Raw genomic sequence first — 20206 nt, forward strand, 5'->3', positions numbered from 1 at the left:
AACAGTTAAATTATATTACTTTAATTTTTTTTCGAATCAATAAGTATACAGGAGCAAAAGCAATTGTGAAGGAAATAACGGTAAATACATTCACTTATTTAGTTACACCTTGCAATGTAAAGTAACATTATTTGATATGCTTGAATACTAAATTTTCTAAATCGATTTCAAGCATACAATATACTGAATAAAGGAACATATGAATTCAACCAGTAATTACACTTATTTCTGTTACAGTGATTTTACATATTTAAAGAAATATTATTTGGAAACGTTCTTTTTACATTTCTGGATGTCAATGTTTCATACAACAATACACCTATATAGAAATTACAAATTTCAAAGCTAAAAACGTTTTAAAATAATTTTCCTAGTACGTAGATATACTCATATTTGTTCTGTAGTGTTATGTATTCGAATTGTTCAGATCATATATAAATATACTATAGCAGAAATTGGAAATGAAAACTGTGCAATATGTTTTAAAGTGTGTTGTTTAGTTCCAGACGTGGCCTTTTACTACGAACTGCACCGTCATCTTCAGTATCACCATTAGAGGATAAGAGCTCACGTTTTCTATCAGCATTCTAAAAAATGTTTATTTAGGAATGAATAATTTTCAATTGTACAACAAACCAACAAACACATATTTACAAGCATGCAACGTATACCTTTTTGTCCCATTGCTGGTGAAGGTACCTTAATAAGATGGTTGTTTTTTCTGTAACTATAACTGAAAACAAAAATGTTACGTAAACTGTCGATATTGATTCTTTAATCTTTAATATCCAAGAAAAAGTCACTCAGAAATACCAATAATGTTTTGTCAACATGAATGAATTTAAATTTTCAAAATTTCAAATCCTCAAGTTTTCAAATATTTAAATTTTCAGCTTATAAATTTTGCTTTTAGTTTTATGAATTCCAATTCTTAGAGTCTTGTACTTAAACTAGTGACTCTACCTTGATTAGTTAATAATAAAGTTTATACTTACTTTGTTCTGAAGGATGATCTTTTGTAGGAAGATAAACTGAAGGTTTCTTTACGCAAGTTCTATTTCCACTGTCTGTATGAAAATTAGCAAAATTATTTTCGTTGTGCGAAGGTAAACCCTTTAAAAACTCAGCAACAGACTACAAAAATAAAATAAATTTCGTTATAAAATTTGAAATTGAAATGGTACTTTCGTAAAAATATGAACATTGATACTTTCAAGCATTCTAAACGGATAATTCTGTCGTCATCAACATAAACAAGTTAAGAAGAATGTAACAAAATTAAAGGTCTGAAAGCTTAAGGTTTCTTTTATTCATCAGAAAAATAACACATTACACAGACCTCTAAATCACATGTTTTGAATATGTCAAAAACTCAATATTTTCTTTCGTAATATTTCAACACAACATATAAATAACCTAAAAGCACTATTTCACAATAAAGGTGAAAGTAAGATTTGCGAGTTAAAAATCAAGTTTACCATTTTGAAATAAACTAAGTATTCACTTAATATTCTTATAAAGGCTTTGTACACCTTAAAAAAATATTTGGAACACTAGAATTGATACAAAATCAACTGCCGTCATTTCTCTCAACGACCACAGAATTCGAAATGTCTAGATCTGTGTAGATCTCATTGTTTTTCCTCGTATCTATGCGGGTGCCATTTAAATCGATCCACTTGAATAACTTCGATATTGAAAAATGTTTTAGACAAAACTTGAATTTTGTAAATCTAATGCAAATGATGTCTTCCTAGGTGTACGTGTAGAGAACACATAAAAATCAACTTTGGGTTTTTGATAATAAGTGATTAAAACTGTCCACGAAAGGCTTTAAGTGTAAATATAATCACCGAAATTCGATAGATGAGTGCGAAGTTATCTAGTTTCATAAGCGAAAGGTCTTGAGCTCTTCAGTCTTATCACAGTCGTGTAAACTTTCAACTTTTATTTCGTATCATTTGAATTTCTTACTTAAATTTTACAAATTCTGTACTTAGGTAGATATATTTTATTTATAAGTTGTAAAATAAAACGACATAAGTCATATATATTTCTGTTTTCGAAATATTGACGTTTAAACTTTTAAATTTTAAATTATGTCATAAATTCAATTTTTTGAAAATATATAAGTATATTTACTGACTTATTGGAAAATATGTATATCGTAATTCGTAAACTGAATGTCTAACCTTTTTTAAAAGTATACACAATATAACAATTATTAACTTAATAAGGACCAGTATTTACAATATAACCGTATGTATGATATCATAAAGGTGTCAAGAAACATATAAAAAAAATATTTTATTAATGCCTTCAAGTGTATTTATATGTTTACGTTAGTGTAGAGAATAGTCATCGATATGTAGTATTTTTTGTATTATATTGTGATTAATTGTAAAATAAATAGTATCAAAGAAATAAATCAGCTGAACTAATGCAATTGTTAAATAAAATTTGAGTGCTGCAATGTAATATTTGACATGTATGATGTTCTTTCATATAGTTCATGTAAACATAACCTAAGAATGATTGTTATTTAATAACGAAAACAAGAAACGTATTGAGATCAAACTATTTTACTTCTCTGAAAAAGAATGTATAAGAAAAAGTGGCAGGATTTAAAAAAGATCGATGATAGTTTCGAACTTGAACCAGAAACCAGCAAGACACAATGTTCCACAAGAGTTAATTTTGCCCATTTAGCATTTGATTGCTATGAGGAGCATCTTATTGCAGTTGATACAGCAGGATATGTATATTACATTGATTTGTTGAATAGATTCCCATCTTATCAAAAATTAGGAAATATTGGACAAACAACTTTCATAGCATTTAATCCAATAAATAAATTTGAAGTATTAGTAGGTCTCACTACAGGTGATATAAAAATTTTTAAGATAAATGCAAGTATCACCCAATTTTGTTTATTGATTGCTCATAAAATACCACCTGTACACATTTCTTTTTATAAAAAATATTGTTTAACTTGCTCACGTAAAGAGGTCATAATATGGTGTTTACGTTCTTGTAGTAAGGCTCAACAATTAAGAGTTAGTACAAAGAATATCGTAGTGAAGAAAGCAAACTTCTCAAACTTAGGGCATATTGTTGTATTATACCACAATGATACTTTACAAGCATGGAATTTTGATCACTTAGAAAATGATATTAAAATTGATATAAAAACATTTGGTGCAAGGAACATTAAAGACTTTATTTTTACACAAAATGGTAGAGCAATGATTATGACTAGTGCTCAAAATAAAATTCTTGTAATAAATACATCTAACTGGAATTTAACAAAAGTTTTAAGTCTACCAGACAACTTTATTGGGATAAAACAATTGTTTCTTGTGCCAACACCTTTGGATGGTGGAGCAAGTAATATATTAGGGTGTGTTTCATCAAATTGCACACTTTATTTCTTTGATTTAAATCAGGCCTGTATTATAAATACTATACAGCCTATCAAACCCATAAAAAAGATAGCAATTTCTCTAAATGGCAGATACATAGCATACATAGAAAAAGAAGGACACTTGAAGTTAATAATTGCAGAGAAACTAATTTCAGAAAAATGTGAAACCTTCCAGAAATTAAAAGAACCATGTAAACCAATTGCTCATGGAATACAAGATCATTTACAATGTGTTAGACAAAATTTAGAACATGAATTACGTTTAGAAAGATTAATTCCCATTCTGAAGGAGTTTGGAGAATATCCTGAAAAATATCGCACATTAATATGGTCAACTATTTTGAAATTGCCTGGAAATAGGGTTGCGTATAGTGCATTGGCTAATAAGGCTGTAAACTCAAAATTTACTTCAGAACTTTTAAAAAATTATCCACTGGCAAATAGAAATAAAAGAATATTATTAACGACAGTAATAAATTGTTTAGTGCAATGGTGTCCTTTACTAGCCCAATGCTTATTTTTACCAAACTTAATTTTTCCATTTCTTATGGTTTTCCAGGTAATGAAATTACTAATTTTTTAAGACAAGAAGAGACATATTACGTAGCTAAATTCTATTTCTTTCTTGCAGAAGGATCTTTTATTAGGTTTCGAACTTATTTTAAGTTTTCTTTTAAATTATTGCCAAAAGTGGTTTGAATATCATCCTTTACCACCCTTGAATGTATTAGGTATAATAGAAAACGTTCTTTTGCAAGCGGATCCGTCATTATTAAACGTTTTTTGCGAACGAGGAATAACATCTAGCGAATATGCATGGCCACTTTTAAAGACTGCAATGAGTGAAGTTTTATCTGGCCCTGAATGGCTAATTTTGTGGGACCATTTAATATCTTTTAAGAAACCTTTACTTTTACTAATGTGTGTTGTTGCATACAACATTTGCACCCGCGAAATTATAATTTCGTCATTACATACACCAGAAAATGTTGAACGATATTTTACTACTCAGGGGCACGTCACTGCAAAAGAATTGTTAAAAGTTGCTCGACAACTTGATGTTGATATACCATTCAGGATACATCCTAGTCGCTACCTTAGGTAAACTAGTGATTATTGTTTTTAGTGATTATGTTTCGTACATGCGATAAAATTTTTTTTTTTTTTTTGACAGAAATGAATTAATTATGCTACCTTCTAAAGGACCATATCCACCATTTATGTTGCACGACTTTCCGAAATTTTTGACCGACGAAATGTCCGTTTTTGAATTAGAAAAGCTGAAAGAGAAAGAGCGAATTATGCGTGAACGTAGTCGTAAAGCTATGGAAATTGCAGAGACAAAAAGATTAAAACATGAAATAAAAACTTTTATTGACCGAATTCATCAATCAAGACTGAATGGTAAAACTTTATATAATCATTTACAGGATCGTATTATCACATGAATTATGAAAGACTAATTTATTTTCTGCTTCTTAGAAGTAGAAAAATGTATTAAAGGGCAGCTGTCTGACATGAATTGGAGACTGGAATCAATGGTTGAAAAACCAGAAACGCAAGAAATATGCGAACGTATTTGTGAACGATTTTATACTATTCCAAGACTAGATCTAGATGCTTCAATTGACGATATTTCAGATACTAAAGATAACAAAACGAAACTTTATCAACAATTGCAGCAAGATGTAGATAAACTGGAGTATGAAGTACAAAGTTTTCTGAATTCTTTAAGGTCACAAAAATCAAGAGCAGAAACGACTTGATATATTTTAAAATAACTTTAAATCACACTATTTTGCATTTTATATGTAATAATAAAATCAATCTTTTTATATGTAATATAGGAACTAAACTATTGTATATCAATATTCAAAAATGTATCAATGAATATTGTTAAATTATATAAATTTATTTATGACAGTTTTGTAAAATATTTACAATATGTAAATATTATAAAACTTCTTTGTACATGAAATTACAAAATTTTGCAATATTATATACATATATACTTTACAAAAATATTAATCTCTGCATTTAAATGCTTTTCTGAAAGAATATTGATATTATATCAATTACATTGCACAAATTCTTAAATTTGAAATTGTGCCTTTTGGAACTCTTCGAAGAGTTAATCATACTGAATAAACGAGTGAACAGGTACATCAAGTTTCTCCCTTCCTTTCAATGCATTTAACTCAATTATTACTAAACATTCGATTACTTCAGCACCAGTTGATTTTACTAATTTTATTGCAGCAGCCATGGAACCTATAATTAAACGATTAAAACTTTTTTTGATAACTAAATTTCTTTTTACTGAATTAAAAGACTACTTTATCAATTTTCTTTTACCTCCTGTTGCTAACAGATCATCTACAATAAGCACTCGTGTCCCTTTATTTATATAATCTGTCTGTATTTCGAAAGTAGCCTACACATAAAAAATCTTTAAAATAGCAAATGATAGTAAGAAAAAATAATGTAAATGACAATTTATCATATGCTCTTACTTCTCCATATTCAAGGCTGAAGTTGTGTTCCTTAACATTCCCTGGGAGTTTTCCTTTCTTTCGGATCGGCAAGAAAGGCTTCCCTAATTCCATACAAATCATAGGCCCAAAGAGGAAACCCCTTGAATCAAGACCTACAATCAAATCAACCTCAAGGAATAAAATATGCTCCACTATCAGATCTTTCATTGCTCTCAATGCTACTATGTTGCGAAATACGCCGAATATATCTCTGAAAATAGGTAATATTTAAAATACAGTGACCTGATCCTAAATGCGTGTAAATTCCTAAACGATCTTAAAAGTAGTTCAAGGTTAATTGTTTACGAGGAGATGTAATTAAACAAAATTCTGATGATAATACAAACCGGAATATTATGCCTGGCTTGGGAAAATCAGGATAACTCTTGATGGCATCTCGCAATACTTGAAGTTTCTCGTTTTTATCCATTCTCGACGAATCAAGGACTTCAAGTGACAATTACAATTGATACTTTTATTGGAATGATGGCAATCAAATAATTCCAGTACTATATTGTAACACACTGTAGATATTAAGAAAATGAGTATGTACACACAGTCATCATCTAGAAACGATAAGAAATTGAATTTGCAAGGACATTCAATTCAATTTTGACTCTTAAAATCCACGTGCATTAGTAGCTGAGTATTGAAAGGCGACACGATAGTCATCTTGCGTCATAGATAGTAAGTTACTCAATTCATGATTGTTGGTTATAATACAATAAAATAGTAATTAATTACTGTTATTATCCTAGTTTTTGTATTATAATACAATTATCACTATTTATAGCAATTCATATCAGACTTCAGATTTTCGTTAATATTTTCATGAAAAATATAAATATTTCAAATTTTTTACATGTGAACCGATTTCGGTAGCATTTAATTTGAATTCCTACCATTCGCAGCGCTGTAATCTTATTTCAGACTTAATCGTTAACGTCACATTTGACAGGAAAATGGTAACCCCACTTGTAATTAGTTACTACAACTGGTCGCATAGATAGCGCTAACAGTACTGATTACGTTATCAACGAAGTAAAGTTTTAGATTCTGTTTTTAGCCAAATACCGTCTTCTGATGTCACCGATGTATTTTTAGCTACGTCGATTATACATTACTCAATAACGAATAATATCCTCTTAAGTTTCCCAAAGAAACCTTTGACGATTTGCACATTCTTACACAAAGCGAAAAAATCTAAAGATTTTTTATACAAGAATAGAAAAGTATCTCTACTCGACCCAAAAAACAATGAAAAACGTGGAAAAATGTATGTAAGATATAACTTTATGCCACAATAAATAGCAGTATAGTCTTCCAGAAACATTTTTCTCGATAGCAACAATCGAAGAAAAATTGTTTACGACAAACTTCTGTGCATAGACACGCATAAAGATCAAAGTCAGGCCGGTACTATCAGATTGTTTTTAAATTTCCAGTTTATCTCATGGCAAGGCTCGGAAAAAATAGAAATCGCGACGTAACGCGTGCTAAACGGTTCCTTATCTCCTGGCATTTAAGCGTCCGGTATCTTGCAGGACTAGGCATGCACAAAGGCTTCGGTCTACCGAAACATTTCCTGCATGCTTAAATCTTACTCATTCCTGATAGCGATATGACTAATTGCGGCGATAATCGTAACATGTAACACGGCTTGGGATCATTTTTATACAGCCAGGAGCAGCAGTCGGCGATTTTCTTACATCGAGAACGTGACGTGTTAGCGTTGACTTTTGCCTCGTTTAATAATGAACACGTAAACAATGGTAACGCATTACTAGGTTAATATAAGGATGCAATGGCGCTATCAACACGTCCGTGCGATGAGATAAGCATTTAATCGCGACTAGGATTACTCGTTTTCATCCTCGCAGAAAGGTTACGTTGGGAACAAAGCGTTTTAGAAACGGGAATATTATTACCTGAAATCCACTGCTTTGCATACAATAGTTTGTTGGGCTAGACATTGCGCGCAGCATCGTGCACATTGTTTTCCTACCCTTGCCGTGGACGAATACCAAAAAGAGATTAACGAAATTTAAACTTGCCACCTTAAAATTTATAATTCACGTCCTGGCGCCCGACTGTTTACGCCCACGCGTCGCGGCCCACTATGCAGCGAGACGAAAACACGGCTGTGTACAATTTTATAAGCGTCGACTGCAATTTTTGCAAATTGGTTTACTTAAAGGGTTGTCGGCCATTCCTTGACAAGATTTAGGGAAAGGGTACTTATTACTGCCTACTCAAATTAAAATTGCTTTCGACTGAAGGTTGGGTCTTGGTTAGGGTGGATTGAAGTTGGTTCATTTAAAGGGTTGTCGACTGTCTCTTGACAAGACTTAGGAAAAGGACACCTACTATTGTCTACTTAAATTAGAGCTATTCTCAATTGAAGGATACATATACTATACCCTCAGTAAGTAGTTATATATATGTTCATAGAACTGTTTTACTTATCTATTCGACAATGTTACATAAAGATAGATCTCCATTATGATTTCCTCGCAGGAACGAATTGAAAACGATGAAACAAATATTAATATTAATAATTATGTAAAAATGTTCTTTGTGTCAGTGGCACGCACTCCTGAGAATTAGTGCAATTGTAACGACCTTCGCAATCTACGTTCTCATCGATGCTTCCAGAGAAATCATTTTCTCAGACCGAAACAATGCCTTTGTTCTGTTTTTCCATCAGCCGCGGTGTTGCCTTCTTCATAGCCGTTAACCTTGACAAGTACAAAACGAGACAAATACTAAACTCTACGATAGAGAGTAATTTCCAACTACGACTTCCTGTTTAGTGTCGTGAAACGAAACCACAGCTGACTCTAGCACTATCCGTGTCCCATGAGAAGTCCCCTGCGTAGCATTGCCTCTAATGTTTTCCAAGAGACTTCTCAAAAGACACATATAGTACTAGTCATGCTGAACGAAAAACAGCAACACTGTGAGAGTCCGATTTTGCACTAGATAGAGAGACACACACAATGTTGTGTACTCTTTCTATCAAGCGCAAAATCGGATACTCATGTGCTGAACACAAAATAGCAACATTGTAAGAGTCTGATGTTGCACTTGATAGAAAAAATGCGTAGCATTGTGTGTCTCTGTCTATCTAGTGCAAAATGGGACTCTCACAGTATTGCTGTTTTTCGTTCAGCACGATTAGTACGAGAGTCGGTTGCGACGAAACATAATCGAACTCCCATACGACCGTGCGATTCGTTGAATTTGCCTCCGCGCACGAGCAGGAAAAACGAAGAAGAAAAACAGTTATTCGTATGTAAATTGATATATGTGTAGCTGCATATAGTTATTGATATGAAAATGAGATTGATTGACATTATGCACACGTATGTGGCACGAAAGTCGCATATAGCCGTTCTGTTTGCGCGCGCCAGCCGTACCGAATTTATTAACGACGTGTCTATAGGCGCGCGACACGTATCCTCTCGGCGTGCACGCTTTATCTCAGCGCGTTCGCGAACTGCACAGCGAACCGAAACGCACGTGCGTTTTGCAAGAGCCAAGCGGGAGAGCGGGTGTTGACTCATTTCGTGCAACTTCCACGGCTCGTGTCTCGTTAAAACTCGCTCTTGTCCGTCGCAGCTGCGCGAGAGCAGAGTCCATGCGTTCGATTCCATTTCTCTCGGCATTGTTCGCAAATCGTTCCGCGACATTTCGCCCGTTAAGCTTTTCCTTCTTTGTTTTAGAAAATTCTGCGCCGTCGACGTGCACGTGACCGCTATCTCGCCGAAGTAAGGACACGCGCAGAGACAAATGGGCATATCGGGATTATCCGAGATGGTAATGCACGTGCAGCGGCTCGATTTCTCGTTTCGGTATTTCGTTACGAGAATAAAGGTCGATAGTCGTTCGTGGCAACCGCAGCGAGCCCCCAAAGATCGCGCTCGATTGATAGCTTATCGTTAACCGTCCAGTTGCGTACACATGGATGCATTTGTCCATCTGGCAAAATAGTACATGTGTATCTACAATGGAAAAAAAGACGTTAGATGGTATTCTTAGTTGCGAGAGGAAGTAGACGTGCATTGGAGGTTTTAGTATGGAAGGTGGAAGGATGAACTATGTGAGATTAGAATACAAGTTTATACGTACGAGGTGCTTAACGCATTAAGGCCCACATTCTATATACGCTTTATACATAATTTTGCTGAAACAAAAGAACATTTTATATTAATTGATACTAGACACTATGTAAACTCACTAAATGAATAAGATTTACAAAAAAAGTCTATGACTTACAAAAAACTGGTGTACTCTAGATAGTGTTACAAATACTTCAATTTTTTCAGTTTCCGAACGTTGTGGAAGCTAGATCAAAAAAGACAAATAGTAACAGAAAAATTAATATTTTCGTATCAACTTCACTTCAGATGTGAAATTCAAGTACACTTTTGTTTCATTAGCTTCTATATACTACACTATATCTAGCCTATTTCCTGCGTATATTCAAATTTCAAAATATTTGTTTAGAAGTACGTTCTTAACACTCCAAGCTATTAAAAAAAAGTCCTCAAAATCGATTTCTTTATCCCACGAATGAGAATACATTTCCCCTTAATATACTGACAGTACTGACACCATTAATGTCGCTCGAAGAACAGGAAAAAATAATCGCGCCGAGCTGTGCATACATTCGTTCGTTTGCAATCGTTATTATTAGTAATCACTAAAATAACTGTCTTTTTATCCGCGTTACACGTAGATAAGATAAGGAAGGAAACTTCGTGGCGTTGCGTCAGTAGAACATTGCCGTCTTGATTCCTAAATGCGCACATGCAGGCATTAAACTACGCTGCATCCCAATATCTCTCTGCTCTGGCTGTTTTTGCCAGAAGAAGGAAGATTGATGCGCGATTTGTTAGCCTCGAAAACTTCTGCGAGCAAGGCTTAACCTACATTTCCTCGGGCGCGCGCGCGCGCGAAAGAGGCAAAACAACAGGAGACGGTGTATTCCCCGAGCACATGTGAAGCATATCGCGGCACCGATTTACCAAACGGCAATGACATTCCATGGCGTCGTAATTTTTCCAATCGGGTAACGTTCAAATGTGGCCGCTAAGCCGAGGCCTTGGCTATAGGCAGAAGTTAGCTCAAGGACGACGACCGGCTGTCTATTCGAATTTCATCATGGTGTGAAGCTAAGCAGGTGAATGTCAGCCCCTTGCGCTTCATGCCCGTAACGAGGCACATCCTAGCGGGCATAATGGTGTACTCGTCGGCCAAGCTTTATCTAGCTAAAAATAGCGTCTATGTAAAAAAATTAGCATCACTTGTTGTCCATACGAATTTCTAAAATTAGAAGCTGTTGGTGGGAGAATTGTTAACGCTACGATATACGGTGAGTCAATAAAAATTTTGGACACGTAAAACAAGCATGCATCTCTGAAGATTCCTTTTAATTGGAGGGTTGGGTTCATATTTATCGTTTCTAAATGTTCGCTTTTACTCTCATATAATCATTTCCCTATCAGATAAAAAAATATTAAATCTCGATTCAGTATTGAATATAATTAACTCCGAAAAATGCAAAAATGATAAAAATGATCATAAGTTCTTCAAACAAATTTTCTGACCTAGTATTATATCACATTCACATTCCATTGAGTAGACGTCTGAAATTGGCCCATATCAATTAAGACAACTTGCTTTTCGAGAATACTCATAGATAGAGCAATCAGTATTACATAATACCATTGTTAACAGTAACGTAGATAAAAAAATTCAAGGAAAAACGCTTCAGAATTAGAATAAGTAAAAACGTCACGCGCAACAATCTTTCGCTCAGATAGAGCCAGCGTGCCCTCCGCCCTCGCTGCAGAAGTGTTCAAGGTCAGTGGAAGATAACGGTGTATTATCTCTCTCAGCAGATGTTCCGATTTAGGCGAAAGAAATAATTTATCCCATTCAATCCTATCAGCGTCACGTGTCTGGTCTCGCGGTTAATCATGCATAAAGTAATGACAGGTCAGGGGGCGTCGTCGAGTAACCCAGCTTCCTCGCGTATCTTGGCCTCTCGTGGATCACAGGTGGCACCTGCACACGCTTTTGAAGCGGCGGAAACGGCAGGTCGAGGAACGTCTAGCCATCCGGAGGGAGAGCAGGTTAAGGCGCGAATATCCGACATATCAGATTGGTGAGTCACGCGTCTTGTTCGATATGTTCCGGCTACCCCGTTCACCGCCCACACGACCTGCCGCATGAGTCACCGACGATTCTTGGAAACGGAGCCGCGGCGTTCATTTGAAATTTTCGTCGCCGAGCGACGCCACTGCGGACCGCCTCGGTAAACAGTACCAAGAAACCAGGGTCCCCGTGGATTCTGCCGTTCTCTGCTCGCTCCGGGAAGTTCCGCTTGAATGGCACTATCGATTACGCAATGACAGTTGCACGTATCGCCAATAAGCGGAACCAGCAATGAACAGTGCCGAGACCCAATCAGCGGTGAAACAATTGCAAAACAATCGGCCCATAGCCCTAACTCTGGAACGCAATTTAAGAATGAGACTTCGTAGCCTTAGGATTTGGGGCAAGCACATGACCTGACCGCTGAAAGAAAGCCTCTTGAAATGCAAGTGGGCGGGATAGGCATTAAGAGGATAATAGGTGCGTTTATGGCACGGTTAAGCGAGAACTATATGGCCCTGTTTGCGTACTGGAAACATTTTACCGTCAAAGTATAATAACTAATAACACTTGGGTACTTGTAATTACATTATTTGGATTTAATTTAGCTATTGTTGGAATGGTCACTTATATTTCGAACTTATTTATTATATTTTCTTGGAAAATGTACTTGGAATATATGTACTATAGATATCTAATTTAGACGTTATTGATTCCCTACATGTTTTTCATTCCTTTAGTTTCTTTGTACAACTGTTCTAGCTACATGTGCATTTAAAAAATATTAAAAAATTGTATAAAACATACCAAGCCTCTACTCAATATATACTCATTTACTAACAAAAAAGCGAAAAAAATCCTGCATTATAATACAAGTCATAATACGCGTCCTTCATCGCTTCCTCTGTCTTATCACCGTCTCTGCCATCCTTATCAGTGCCTCGCAAGTGTCTACGATTTAATCTGTCGATCTGAATCTCGTGACAGCCCCCGAGAAACAGGACCCCCCGAGATCGCGGGGCATCGTCGTCCCTGGGCGCGATTGTCGCGAACGTGGCGCGGCGAGCGTCGCGATTGGTCGCCTGGGAATAGCTAATGACGTCATACGCGTTCGTGGAGCCTCGGCGAAGTAGAGAGAGAGCCGAGGCAGATCGTTGAGCCGAGGACCGAACGTGCGCGAACCTCGAGGTATTCCCCCACGGGATGAGTCATCGGGTGCAGTTTCACACAGTTTCGGGCAAAGGAACCTGCGATACGTGTGCGCCGTCTTCGAGTTCCCCGTAGCCGAGAATCACCGAGCGGCCTTTTTCACGAGCCTATCTCGGCTGCTCATAGGAAAGAGGTTATAAACGCGTCGAGGCTGACCGTCGACTTTTCCTTTCGCGCGGGGGGGAAAAAAACGAGAGGGAGTCAGGTAGAAAATCCCATAGGCGTCCCGAGGAGACGTAAACATGAAGCTCGAAGTGTCCGACGTGCTTTACGACAGCTCGAGCGTGTCCAGTGACAGCGGGACGTCACAGAGCTCCCGTGTCAGCCATGATTTTCTCTCCAGCATCGCGAACTCGTCCATGCTGCCCAACAACGTAAGTACTCGTTGACCCCTATCCCTACATGTTTGCCGTAGACCAGCCACGTTCGAGCGGATAAGCTTCTGCATTCGTATAAATATGGACGCTTATGCAACCCTGACGATGTGTACGTGTTCCATACACAAGCACACGCGTTCGATAAACACGGTTCACGTGATTGGTCGAACTCGTGCCATTGAATTTCGCGAAAATATTCGGACAGCTTTGTCGCTGCCAATAAAAGTCTGCGAACCGAGTTACGTAACCAGGCTTCCACGAATGATTAAGCACTATTCGAAAAGGTACGGTTCGCTGCGATAGGCTTGAATGTTTAGCGAGAAAAGATTGAGGCTTCTGGAAAGAACAGAACGCGTGATCTGTGGGAATTTTCAGAAGATGCTATATTTACATAGAGACAGCTACTTCTGAGTAACTTTGGTTTTACAGGAAATTGACAAGGTGGTTCCTTGGAGAAACATGTTGGGAACGTGGGTAGAAATAAGCAGAGATCTGTTGATTTTTTATCTCGATATTCGACTCGGAAGATAGGTGTTATTTAAAGCGGATCGTAAAAGATAAATTCGATGAGTATCTTTGCTTTTACGATTATTTGCAATTAGCGGGCTTGACAACCTGGACGAGGCTCGTAATCGCTTCGTACACTTGTCTAGATCTAAATTTGTAAAGAGTCACGTCATCGCTATAAACTGTTCGTCGTGAAAACATGATTTTCGATTTTCGTTATTCCCGAGGGAGCGCTGGCGCGCGATCCTGATGAGGTGTCGCGCCAGTCGAAAATAAACGATCTCCAAGCGCGCGATAACTTCGATTCGCGATTGTACAATGTAAAATCCGCGTAGTTAGATAAACAACTTTCATTCTGGCCCCAACTAGCCGTGGGTACCCATTTAAGGCGCACTGTGTGCGTAAGTATCGCCAATAAACTTCCGAGTTACTACGGAGTTGACCAATGAGACGCTGCGTTACGCGAGAGCCTCCATTCACTGATCTACGCGGATCAATGATCGTTTACCACGGTACATTGTTACAATGTGTTTACAGAGTTACTCTTTGATACATAAAAATGTGTACAGAATGAAAAAAGCATTTTGTAAGAGGGGTGTGTTCATTTAAGAAACAGGAGTGGTGGGATATAGAAGATTAGATACAGGGTGTTGTCCTATGCTATTTATTGTGCATTGGCTTATTTTTACTTATCAGTTATCACAAATATGTATTAATTCCAAAATTATCAATTCGTGATATGGCAGGAGCTCAATTTTTAAGGAAACTTATAATCCAAGAAATGTAAAAGAGTATACTTTTTTAGTGTTAATTCCGATAATATATCTTTCTACATAATTTAATAAAGTTTTGTTTAATTTTGAGCATTGGAAATGCATAAGCTTTCATTTCGAAAGCTGATAATGAAATGAATTATCGCCACTTGCTGGAAAAAGAAGTACTCCTGTGAAATTACATGTTTTATGTAAAATGTGAAATTTAATAACATATTTTATGACGAATCCTAAGAAATTATTGAATATATCTACTAAATGAAGAAATTTAAAAAATAGTGCCTATATTTGGTACATAGAAATCATCACTTTTTGAACAATTTATTTAACATTATTATATAGTCGAATACTCACGCGTAATGTCGTCAGAATTTTGAGGTCCGACAATTTTCCATATGCATAGATTTCACCCGTAGGTTACCATTACCGTAGGTTAGCATTCAATATGAAAAATATCCATCAATATTTGCAACGAAATTAAAACTTCACAGTTTCCTTAAAAACAGAATTAATCGATCTCGCTCAAAGAAATATGTGCCAGTCGCGGTCTTCTCCGCTGACGTCGAACGCTCGTTAAAATCAAACGATTACGCCGATTTCCATATTCCTCAGTCGCGTAATTTCTCATACGTTCATTAATACAAAAATAATATTCAGCGCGCATTTTTATCGACGATTGCGTCAAAGAATGTACGTACAAGGAAAGAGGATCGTACGTAACCGTGAGATTGGCTAAATCGAGAATAAGAAGATAAAGAACCTTGAGGCAGGGTGTAGAGTACTCTATGGACAACGAGGGGGAGGGTTTAACGCGCTCCCCCGTCGACCAAGTCTCCCCTTACGTAGAAATTCTGTGGCGGACGATGGTATTGATCTAGCAATTCGACTGGCATGGCTTCTGCTGTCCCCAACAGCTGTTTTAGAAAAGAAACCCGTACCACGGTCGACCCGTGACGGCGCGCGGTCATTTAAAAACACGCGCGGTTGCGCCGACACGCGAACCACACAGCCGAGCCTCGACACGTGCACACACGCGAAAGAGAAAACAACCACACGTGTTTCGCGCGCGCTGCTATAGATCGTAATACTGCGCAGCATTAATGTTATGAGCAGATAGCTGGCCGAGCCAGCTGTTGTCACCTAATTATCTCTGTTGCCATTAACGGTAGGGTTCAGACGAAGAAATCGACCGATAAAATGCAAATATTAGGGACAACGGAGAGAAACATTGACCGAGGGTGAGGGAGGTCTAATGGCTGTGCGGCATGAACATTTTTTAATGTACAGGGTGTTCGGTTTAAGTGTAAGCTGCGTAATATCTCGCAGACGATTGAAGTTATGAAAGAAAGATTCTTGTAAAAGGTGTTTCTATGAAAAGATATTACCAAGCGATGCGTCCAATCATACCAGATAACTTTTGTAACATTTTTTCGTAACTTGGACTTCTCGTGAGATATTCCACTGTTTATACTTAAACAAGACACTGTATAGAGAAAACGAAGTACTCATAAGAAAAGTTTGGTACATACAATGCTCCATCGACTATAAACACATAGTTTCCTCTAGAATTTCTAGAGTTCTTTTAGTTTATTCTGTTGTGTGTACTTCTATCGTGTCATGAGTGAATAACAAGTCAATTCTGCCTGGGAAAAGTTTGAATAGTCAAACACTTCACTTACAATGAGTATCATAAAATAAGTCTCCCTTTTCTTGACTATAATCTTATCCAACAGTCCAATAAAAACTTTCCAGAAGACCACACTGAAGTTTCGAACACTTTCTGCCCCGCCCAGAAGCCATGAGAAAGTTTCTTCCCAGTTTTCCCCCATTTCTCGAGGCTCTATCTCAAAGACAGCGAAAACTCGTAAATACACAGTAGGAAATCGTAAGCCCGCGATCGTCAGCAAAGTCACGGAGGCAGTCTTCATCCCCAGTCTTCCCTCGTCTATTGTCTCCTTTATCCTCGACAATACACACGCGCGCCTGTGGTTTTTATTCCTGCCGAGAGTAAAAGCGCGCCGATCCTTTGATTTCTAAAGGAAAGACCCGACTGATTCACTGGCGGCTCGTTCGATTGCTTATTCCTCTTTGAATATTCAGAATCACCTCGTCGTCGGTGGTTTAAATTTTACTCGATGACAGAAAGGTAGGATCAAGGCTCCCGACTTTCCCTCGATAGGTTTTCGGCGAGCATTGTCATGCGACGCGCGTACCACGCGTGCTCTTGCTTTACCCACAAACATTCGATTAACCCCAACTTGGTCGTGTGCTCATTAAAATGTCTCTTTTGGAGAACAAAGGGGGAAAGAACAAAGCCATTAGCCATATCTTAAATGTTTCGATTTTCTGCCTCATTGTGGTCACCATGGCGTTCTAACAGTGGCAACCCTGATTTTCCTCGCTACGTGACCAGATAATTAAGACTTCCCTTGCTTTGAGTTTCCAAATGGTTTTCAGTTTATCTTTTTCCCATTTTCAGTCACTGTTGTTTGAGCAATTAACTCGCCACGGTTTTGGCGTTCAGCTGTAACTCGACCTTCGACGGGTAATTAAAAAGTAATTCATCGACGTAAGAGACTCTGCTTGATGTAATTGCACCGATTTCTCTGACGAAATTACCCTGAAATTTGTTTGTTAGCGGAATACAAGGGCTTCGGATATTTCGTAAGAGGCAAAAAATTGTTTTTCTCGACATAGGTTTACAGTGGATAGAGCTCCTGCAGCTAGGATGCATGAATCACTGTATTGACATTTTACCTCTCTTTGAGGAGTTCCATCAAAACAAGGTCATAAATTCTGGTAGGGTCTGTAGAGTTTCCCGAGTGGACTTTAGGTAGCTCAAGTAACTGATTATATTTTCACGCTTTGCACGCGTCGAAGGGCTGTTTCTGTTCTGCTGCACTCTTTGCAAAACAAGGTCGTAAATCATAATCCTCTAGCCGATACTCCGGATATACCTGTTAGAAATATGGCGCTAATAATGACGGTCAATGAGGGCTGCACTTGTTTCGAAAACAAACAAGTATTGCATGAAACGTTGTAAAGTATTGCGTTAACTAGTAAATTTTATTTTCAGAAATATCGAAATTTCAATTTAGAGGTAGAAGAGAGATTGAAGAATTTTTAGTAAACATTTAAACAATCTATTTTATTTAACTCATCGCGCACGTGAGTTTAGAGTAATACAAACAGTTCTGCAGTATTTGCTGCGGAGTTTCCAAAATACGTATTTACCAATTTAGAAGCAATTATGAAATTTTACGAGAACGTCGACTCAGTACCTTCTTTCCGAGAATAGCTTTTAATTCCCATTCGTGCTCGATAAACTCGACAATAACGATCGTGGCCATCTTCTCCTTTTTTTCTTTTCTTTTTTTTTTTTATTATTATTCTTGGGCAAAGTGCGTTCACACGTACGTTGCACCGGACTGGCAGAGTCGCGACGAGTTCGTTGCACGTGCACACACACACTTACTTGTGTTTGTATGCATCGAAACGGAGAACAAAGAGCGATGGCTGCACACGAGGGAATTCCCGGTACCGAAATAGTGAGAGCCTCCGAGTAATACACGAGACAGATGATTTCTCGCGACGATAGCCTCTCAACGTGTCACATTAATTTTTTTCTATTTTCGGAACCGTTTCCCTGCGCCTGTGCGCGCGCGCGCGCCAAGAATACGAAATTTGCATACGGCGTCGTTACGTTGGACGCGTGTAAAAAGCGAAGAAATAATGAGAGGAGGCTTGGGACTCTTGGGAGTCGAGCTTGCACGCGTTACGGGCCAAATCCCCTCTGAGTAATTCCTTGACATGCTTCCAGTGCTCTATGCATCGTGTTTACCTCGTAGTATTGGCCAAAAAATCTTATGCTCTACCTAACGCATCACATAAATGCGTTCCTCGTAATTTGATCTGGTTGGGTTTACGTCTTTCTTCTACATTTATGATTAATTAAATTAGTAGTAGACACATTTTTGTTGGAGCACAAGACTATATATTTCTGTGGCTGTAAAACAAAACGACTTATTTCACATGTTCTGAAAATTAGAGTTGAGACCTTATTGAGGTCTAGAGTATTGTATTTTCAGAAAAAAGAAAAGGGATTAAAAGAATATTTTCACGTAAAAGTAAGAGTTCGAGAAGAGATAAGTTCATAAGACAGTATTGAAGCTGGAAACTTGAAACGCGTTGTCTCATAACCACAGATTTAACCTCTTGGCATACTTTGACGAGTCTGACTCGTGCACTTTTCACAGTATCTTCGCTGCCGATTACGCGGTAATGCGTGGTAAGGAGTTTTATCAAGTTACCGATCACGCACCATCGCGTGAGGGATCTATGTTTATTCAATGGCAGCTCTGTTATTGGCAGTTTGGGATACACACACGTTTCAGATCGGCAGCGAAGGTGCTAACATTACGATTGAAAATTATACGAAAAGGTAGGATCCTTGTCTGTCAAAAAGAAGCTTCGCTTTTGAATCCACTGATTTTGTAGATAGTCGTTATCCTATTGTACCCGAATACCTACCACAATAATTTCTATATAATCCTCGTTACTTCAAAAAACGTTAGAAAGTATTCACCAGCCCATTACTCATAACCTCTGACGTAATATTTTTTACCACCACTACATTTCATTTATCTAACCTAGTGCAGCTCTTTAACGCAAGGGATTATTGCAAAGTAATTACCAGGCTTAGCAGTTCATTAATCATGCAATCGCATAAAACCGAACACATTCATAATCGATACTTCGTTAAGCTGATTTCCAATGTGTACAAAAATTGCCAACCACGAAGCATTAGCCGCAATCCTAAGCGCCCATGGGCGTTCGCTGCGCGATCGTTCAAATAATTCGCTAGAACGCACGCCAGAACGTACGCGGTTAGGCACTAATCTATCGACAATTTTCAGGGCAACGAGGACACGAGATAAATCTAACCATTAATATTTCTCATTAGCGGATTCCCTCGATTACCAATTCATTAGCGAAATTATGCAAGTTAACGACCGCTTTAGCGATCGTCTACCTGGAAAAGGGGATCCAGTTCTGCGTTCCCCGATTCCGTGGGTAAAGCAGCGATCGCGCCTCTGCCACGAGCAGCCTCGGCGGTGCACGGGGCGTGTTGATTGGCCGCGCGCTATCGCGCGAATCAGCAATCAAGATGGCGATGACGTCACGCGGTGCTCGCGCTGCGGCGATTGGTGGGGGGCCGAG

General features: G+C 37.7%; 4 protein-coding genes across 4 annotated transcripts in view; 2 read left to right on the forward strand and 2 right to left on the reverse strand.

Annotated features, from left to right (window-relative positions):
* Positions 1–1824, reverse strand: LOC143178951 (DET1- and DDB1-associated protein 1). Its single transcript, XM_076377898.1, has 4 exons — positions 1479–1824; positions 996–1134; positions 672–733; positions 1–587 (listed from the first exon to the last, which is right to left on the reverse strand). Exons 1-4 carry the CDS (start codon positions 1479–1481, stop codon positions 483–485), a joined length of 309 nt encoding a protein of 102 aa, XP_076234013.1. The 5' UTR covers positions 1482–1824; the 3' UTR covers positions 1–482.
* A 484-nt stretch (positions 1825–2308) lies between these two features.
* LOC143179410 (TBC1 domain family member 31) lies at positions 2309–5313 on the forward strand. The gene is made up of 4 exons (XM_076378626.1): positions 2309–3983; positions 4056–4525; positions 4599–4828; positions 4907–5313. Exons 1-4 carry the CDS (start codon positions 2601–2603, stop codon positions 5188–5190), a joined length of 2367 nt encoding a protein of 788 aa, XP_076234741.1. The 5' UTR covers positions 2309–2600; the 3' UTR covers positions 5191–5313.
* Positions 5314–5374: 61 nt separating this feature from the next.
* On the reverse strand, positions 5375–6597 carry Aprt (adenine phosphoribosyltransferase). The gene is made up of 4 exons (XM_076378627.1): positions 6306–6597; positions 5938–6169; positions 5780–5858; positions 5375–5695 (listed from the first exon to the last, which is right to left on the reverse strand). The coding sequence occupies exons 1-4, from the start codon at positions 6386–6388 to the stop codon at positions 5556–5558; spliced, it is 534 nt and encodes a 177-aa protein (XP_076234742.1). The 5' UTR covers positions 6389–6597; the 3' UTR covers positions 5375–5555.
* Positions 6598–13556: 6959 nt separating this feature from the next.
* The window catches only part of LOC143179926 (transcription factor kayak, isoforms A/B/F-like), a 35914-nt gene continuing 29264 nt past the window's right edge, over positions 13557–20206 (forward strand). Inside the window, exon 1 of the mRNA XM_076379371.1 lies at positions 13557–13703. Coding sequence (XP_076235486.1) covers positions 13572–13703 — 132 coding nt within the window. The 5' untranslated portion in view covers positions 13557–13571. The remainder of the gene's footprint in view (positions 13704–20206) is intronic.

Source organism: Calliopsis andreniformis, chromosome 5, assembly GCF_051401765.1.
Source record: "Calliopsis andreniformis isolate RMS-2024a chromosome 5, iyCalAndr_principal, whole genome shotgun sequence".
Taxonomy (NCBI): Eukaryota; Metazoa; Arthropoda; class Insecta; order Hymenoptera; family Andrenidae; genus Calliopsis; species Calliopsis andreniformis.